The sequence below is a fragment of the Frankliniella occidentalis genome, unplaced genomic scaffold, assembly GCF_000697945.3.
Source record: "Frankliniella occidentalis isolate FOCC.00 unplaced genomic scaffold, Focc_3.1 Scaffold5619, whole genome shotgun sequence".
NCBI lineage: Eukaryota > Metazoa > Arthropoda > Insecta > Thysanoptera > Thripidae > Frankliniella > Frankliniella occidentalis.
Genome location: NW_026272657.1, coordinates 81 through 6,815, shown reverse-complemented (window position 1 = coordinate 6,815; position 6,735 = coordinate 81). Strand labels below are relative to the sequence as shown.

The 6,735-nt window shown below is 53.9% G+C and overlaps 1 protein-coding gene across 1 annotated transcript; it reads right to left on the bottom strand.

The window, feature by feature from the left end:
* Positions 1–282: 282 nt before the first annotated feature.
* On the bottom strand, positions 283–4,487 carry LOC113207659 (neuropeptide SIFamide receptor-like). The gene is made up of 4 exons (XM_052277062.1): positions 4,392–4,487; positions 3,280–3,451; positions 2,763–2,951; positions 283–2,206 (listed from the first exon to the last, which is right to left on the bottom strand). Exons 1-4 carry the CDS (start codon positions 4,466–4,468, stop codon positions 1,739–1,741), a joined length of 906 nt encoding a protein of 301 aa, XP_052133022.1. The 5' UTR covers positions 4,469–4,487; the 3' UTR covers positions 283–1,738.
* Between the last annotated feature and the right edge of the window lie 2,248 nt (positions 4,488–6,735).

Here is a 6,735-nt window from a genome sequence, read left to right as displayed (position 1 = left end):
ATACATATATATGTTATATTTCTCATGTGTGTATGTATATCATTATCTACGAACGTCAAAATTTATGAACTTCTAACACATACACATTGCGTGAATAGTAACTCGTATTATATTCGTAGCACAAGTTCGTACTGATCCTTATAGTATAAGGGAAGCAACAAACTTAACCTACATAAAAATCCGCTAAGACCTACAGTCCGAATGTGCGTTGCGACTGTTTTGTAATATAGGGTGTGCTCTGCCCAGCTTTTGAGGTCATCAAATACTGGGCAAAACACCATCTCTTAATCAACAAGAATTTCTTTTATTAAAATTACAATAACAATAGGTCGGTTTTGTGCCTGCACCTAACCAACTTTAAAAGCACAACTAGCCAATAACTAACTACTCGTATTGTAGGCCTCTGAGTCTCATAGAGGGAATATCGATCACCTCTCGTAAAGAAATGAACAGAAGCATACCGAAAATATTCAGACAGAAAACACATAAAAAATTCAAACTAAATCATTAATATATGCAATATTGTGTTGACCATCACAACTCGAAAGTGTGGCAGCATTTTTGACTTATAATTCTACACGTTAGGGTATTGGGTTGTTGTCAGATACAGCAGACCGTCCGAGAGTTACCTCGTATTCTACATATCTAATGGTACTTATAAAGAATCAATGAACTTTACACATTATAGCCTATTCTGCCGTTGAACCATCATAAAATTCAGTGCGCAGTGATAGTGTTTCTGATCTAGACATGCGCGTGAGCAGTATATACGTACGACGGGCTACAATACGAGTTACCCGTGCGTACAAACCATTCATTCAGAAAATATAATAAACTTTCTTTTGATTGCAACGCGCCAAACTAGATGCCAGCATCAATTGGACGCCAAAGTATATAAAGATATCATTCTCTTGCTTACTGCTAACTAATGATATTATGTTAGGCACTTAAGTAGAAAAGTGGTGAATGTTAATAGATACAGGGAGAAAGAGGAAAGGGGAACAGGGAGATAATTTAACAGTTAGACTTATAGAAGCAAACCGAAAGGAGGAATAGATTTATCAACTGATAGAGGTAGAAAATGAAAATAAATAATAATACGAAATCGATAAAACCTTTGATTTTGCATTAGAATGGGTAACCACTCTACATGTTTAAACTGGAGCTGAAGTTGACCAATGCTCACAACAATCAATGACAAAGACAACAAACAACACTTCTGTGGCGAGCGGACGGGCCGAAAAAAACGTCGGGCGTCGCGCGTCACAATCTTAACGTCAGACAACTCTCCGAGAAACCATCCCGTATCGTGTACCGGCACAATCCGTCGGGGGGAAACGCACAACATCCCCCCCGCAACCATATCCGTGTGACGCGCGCAGCCCCGGCCAGAGCCACGTCCTCCTTTACTGCTCCCCGTGTATCGTCAAGCAGTGAGTGGTGCGGTCCGCCCCCAGCTACAAGCGTGCTCAGCACGTGCTCAGCACGGCGTGCTCAGCACGGGGCCCCGGGAGGCCCGCGTGCCCGGCCCTACCGGCCGCCCAATGGGCCGCCCCCCGCCGAGCGGTGCGCGCAAGCACGTCGGTGAAGGACATGCAGCTCGACGGGCTCGCCCTGTGGCAGTGCCCCCAGACGGGGGAGGCGCGCCGCGTAGGCCTGCAATTGGCACAAGACGCGAGACAAACAACAATGACAAAAGGGTTTTGCCACGGGTCGGTGGCTGTTCTCCGGGCGCCGACTATACGCCCGTGTTGGACGCGGCGATGTACGCGCTGTTGTTGCAGATGTACGACACGGCCGACTCGTGGCCAGGCGCCGCGCCCACCGGCACGGGCACCACGACCGGCGGTGGCGCGCGACGCGTCGACGACCCGTTGGTCACGTAGTACGAACTCTTGCGCATGGACGCCGACGACGAGCCCACCACGGCCACCGTCTCGTAGTAGCGCAGGCGGCCGCAGCAGCGCCGCGACTGCAGGATGGCCTGGAAGCCGCGCCGGAACTTGTTGTTGAAGAAGGCGTACAGGATGGGGTTGATGCACGAGTTGGACGCCCCGAGCCACTGCGCCACGGGCGTCGCCATGGCCACCACCTCCTCCTCCCAGGGAGAGGGGGCGCCGCCCAGCTTGACGCGCGCGAAGATGATGTAGAGCGGCAGCCACGACAACACGAACAGGATGACCACCACGACCAGCATCTTCACCACCTGTGCACAGAGGTCGCTTTCAATCAACTGAGGACACTCTTCCGACCCACGGCGGCCCATCCAATACGTGTGGGGAGTCCCAGAAACGAGTACGTCCGTCTTTTGCCGTTACTGAACATCAGTTCATTCAAATGAAAGCTCTCATAGCGCCTGGTAGGTAGGCAACGGCTTGCCTGCAGGGCATACGTGCACTGCAGGGTGGCCTACCCTTAGTATCGCAGGCGCCAAGGTCTAATCATTTGTCGAACACCCAGAAGACTGTTTAGTCCAGAGAACAAAATTCAAAACCGACGTAATTTTAGCTCTGGAGACTAAAATTTATCCGTGGTGACGAAATAATTTAGTCTAGCTGACTTAATTTGATTGGTGCGACCTGCGACCACATTGAGTCAAAAACTGGGTTACTAAATTTTAGTCGGTTTTAGGAACTTAATTTTGTTTCTTACAATCCTGATTGAGTTGCATCAACTAAAATGATTCTCTGGGTGAATGAAAAACAAACGGGCGTACTTTCTGGAGGATCCCCGGATTGGGGCACATGTTCGTACCACCGTACCTTGACTTTGGACTTTTGCTGCATCCGCTCCATCTGCGCGTCCTTGGAGTCGGACGGGATGGACCGCCGCCACACCTTGATCCAGATGAGGACGTAGCACAGCGAGATGAGGACGAGCGGCAGCACGTAGCAGCAGAGGAGGTTCGCCACGAGGAAGTACATCTCGCCGCTCATGTTGTTCGGCCACACCTACAACCAGAGTTCAGGGCGTGTTCATGCAGTGGACTAACTGGAACCCGCTAAATTTGGCAGTTATTCTTGCGCGTTTCGTTTTTTGGAGTCGCGCGTCCCACCTCCACCACGCGGTGAATGCATTTATACGTTTTTGTTTTAACGTTTGTGCAAACAGGTTACACCTAAGTTACCTTTTGAACCAATTTGTGCGCAAAAATGCATGCTTTCCAACAAATGAATTCACGAAAGTGTTCAAATCAACGCCGAAATGTGTGCAAAAAAATTGATTGCTTAAATTCTTACATACAAATAAAGATACAAAGCCAGTCAGTTGGACACACACCTCTCTGCACATGACGATCTCATGGTGGTCTCCGATCGGCGTCATGACCGTGTCGAAGAAGAGCATCCAGGGGATGGTGGTGCCGCAGGCGATCACCCAGATCACCACGATCATCCCTCGGGCTCGGCGCGTCGTGATCTGGCACTTGAGCGGGTACCAGATGGCGAGGAACCTGCGCAAAAAAAAACAAACACAACCCAGGTAGTTATTATCTCGTGCGAACAAAGCGGCACGCGCCCAATGTGCGTGACTTAATTATTTGCATTCCGAGGCGGGCGGTGTGCGAACGCCCCGCGGCGGCGCCTCAAACGCAGCCGGCCGACAGCGCGGCACGGCATGACGGTAATTGACCAAGTTACACTCGTCGACCGGCCCGTTTTATGCAGGTGATATTTATTTTTATCTAGTCACCAATCAAATTTTATATTTTATCCATCATTTCCCGCCCTTTCCCGCCAGCATCCACGCGGCGCGCGCACACGCCGCGCACTGCATTCCCTCCCTGGGCCCCACATGCATTCCATTCTCAACAGCATTAATCCGGGACCCGCAAGCCTCCCCCGTGAAATTGCATATCGGCTGCTTGCTCCCATTCCGCCCGTGAATTCGGCGCAACCACGGCCATTAGAGCCCCACAGTCTCACAAGGGCCAAAGGGCCATAGGGCCCCCGGACAATAATCCAGTGGAAGGCATCCCTCCCTCTCCGGTCGGGCTCCTGGACAATCCTCCAGTGCAGGACCTTCCTCTGCAGTAAGTGCAACTGAAAAATCCAGGCCCTTTTCTTCAGTCGGGGCCCTAAGCAGTCCAGCAGAAGTGGAAAGCCCTCCTTCCCGCATTTAGGGCCCTGGGCAATCCAGTGCAGAGGGCCCTGAACAATCCAGTGCAGGGCTCTCCTCTCAAGTCGGGCCCCTGGACAATCCAGTGCAGGGTTCCCCTCTCCAGTAGGACTCCTGAACAATCCAGTGGAGGGCCCTATCCTGCCCTCCTCTCCAGTCGGGCCGCTGGACAATCTAGTGCAGGGCCCTCCTCTCCAGTCGGGGCCCCTGGACAATCCAGCGGAGGGCTCTCCTCCCCTCTCCAGTCGGGCTCCCCACTCGAGTGCCGGCCACACCTCACCCGGGCCGCCCGCCACGCGCCGCCAGTGGCCGGCGCGGCGGCGCCGAGGACCCTCGACGAGCTCGTTGTCATATCGACGCGGCCCCCCGCCCATCCCGGCGGACATTTGACACGGCCCATTTAAAAGACTCCCCCCCCTCTCCCCCAGCCCCGTTTGGTCATTTCGCTAAGCAGCGGCCGCTTCAACACGTGGCGCCCGCCTGCTCTCGTGTGTTAGAGCCGCACATGCACTCTCGCTCTCTGCGTGGACAGATAAAGACTGATTGTCGCCCAACGTGTTGCAGTGGCGATTGCTGCTGCTCCCCTTATCGCGAGCACCGCGAGTCGGGCGAGGCCCGGCGCTGAACTTTCTGCGCAGACACGCTAACGGACTAATTGGCAGGCAGGCAAGCAGGCGGTGCGGCCTTCCCGCTCCAATATGGCGCGCCATTCGCGAAATGGAACCGGCCTGTGTCTCTCTTTAGGCCCCTTTTGCCGTCCGGAAGCGCATGACGTCACGACGGCGTCTAGCTCACCGCGGGCGGCCAAGGGGAACCTGTACAGTGTGTGTGCGTTAGTGAGCATGAACTTGATCGCACACACGACAGTTACCCCACCTAGATAGGGGCAGACTACACACACACATTAGTGCGCCACAAAACTTAAACCGTCATTTTACCACAGATGAGTTCAGTTACGTGCAACAATAAACGGATAGCCCGTATGGGCAGCGCCCACTCCATGTGGACGGTACAGGACGTGCCTCGTTTGTGTCAAAGTTTGGCATCTTTCTCCAGCCAGAAAAGAATTATTGGACTAATGCCTAATATACAGGGTGGTCCATAGACCCCTTCCTTTACTTTGCTTTTACTGTACCGCATGCAGTCGTGCGGGCGGGCTTGCCTAGGCCGTCGCTCACCACGGCGCCTTACGGCTCCATAGAGTATGCAACCCGTCAGCACGACTGCATGCGGTACAGTAAAAGTAAAGTAAAGGTAGGGTTCTATGGACCAACCTGTATATACTCATGTTTAATGTGTCTACTAAAATACACCATATTGGAGTTGCCTGTTTTTGTCTGTCCCCCTCTTTCTCTGGCTCGCTCCAGCCACGCGCCGTTCGGTCTTGCCGTTCGGTCTTGTCCGTGGTCATGGTGCCAATCACACGGCCTAGGCCACGGCCGCAGTGGCTCCCCACCGCCTCGGCGCGCCTCGTGCTTCTGGCAGCCGCTCTGATCGCTCCGGAAAGTAATTGGGCAAGAAAAAAAGGGGGTGGGGATAGGGAAGGAAGAAATAAAAGAGAGGAGAGAGGGTACCATCTTTGTTTTGTAAAAAGAAGCCGTTTTTGGTGAAGTGTAGTCCAATGTTTCTGAACACCACTTTATTTAAATTTGTGTGGAGACAATCTTTTCGCAATGCCCTTCCTAGTATCGATTATTGAACACATTCTCTACGGAAGTTTTTCATATATTTTCCCAACGTGAACGCTTTGTCCACAGTCCGATACGACACGGCAGCTCCGACCACTCCACCAAGGCGACCCCGTGTCTTCCCCGGGTGGAGATCTTTTCAATCCCCCTTCCCCCGTCATCCTCGGTCGGGTCGAGGGGCACCTCATCAGTCAAACCGTCTCTGCTGGTCGCGTTGCGGCCGGGCCCGGCCGGCGGCCGCCATGCCATTGCCTCTCTTCGCTTTTATTCATTAGTTTTGTTTGGCGACGTCGCCCGCCCGCGCCCCGCCCCACCCCGAGCCCCGCAAAAAGGCAAGGTTCCTCGCAAAAAGAGGAGGACGGCCTCGACCGCTGCTCCGCGGCGCGGCGGGCCTGCTGCCCCTGCTGCTCACCCTGGCGGGCGCGTTACAATATTCGGCCGGCCGAACGACCGAGATTAATGCGGCCCTATAGTGCACTGAGGTGGTCGCGATCTCCCCCCTGGAGGAGAGACAGCCACAGCGGTAGAGCGATAGAGCGAGGGGGTCCGGGGGGAGGGGGGGCAACACGCACTCACACACCCGCCCCTGAATGGCTGCCAACTGCTGAGGGAGGGAAGATCATGGAGTAAAGTTTTGCAGGAACGCCAGCCGACCCTGTAATGGCAGATCATTACTGAGAGGAGTGGGGAGAGCAGAGCGGTTGGGAGAGTTGAGGTCCCCCCCCCCCCCCAACCGCCTCTCTATCCCTCCGCCACCGCCACCACCGCACTTTGGTACGAAGAAACAATATCATTCCGCTGCTCAATCTTTGGTGAACGAGCGGAGCAGAGCCCAGCGGAGTTCCCTAAGGCCTCCCGCAGGACTCCGCCCCGCCCCACCGCACCCGACCCCGACAACAGAACCCAACTACCCCCTCTGCGTTGGCCATGA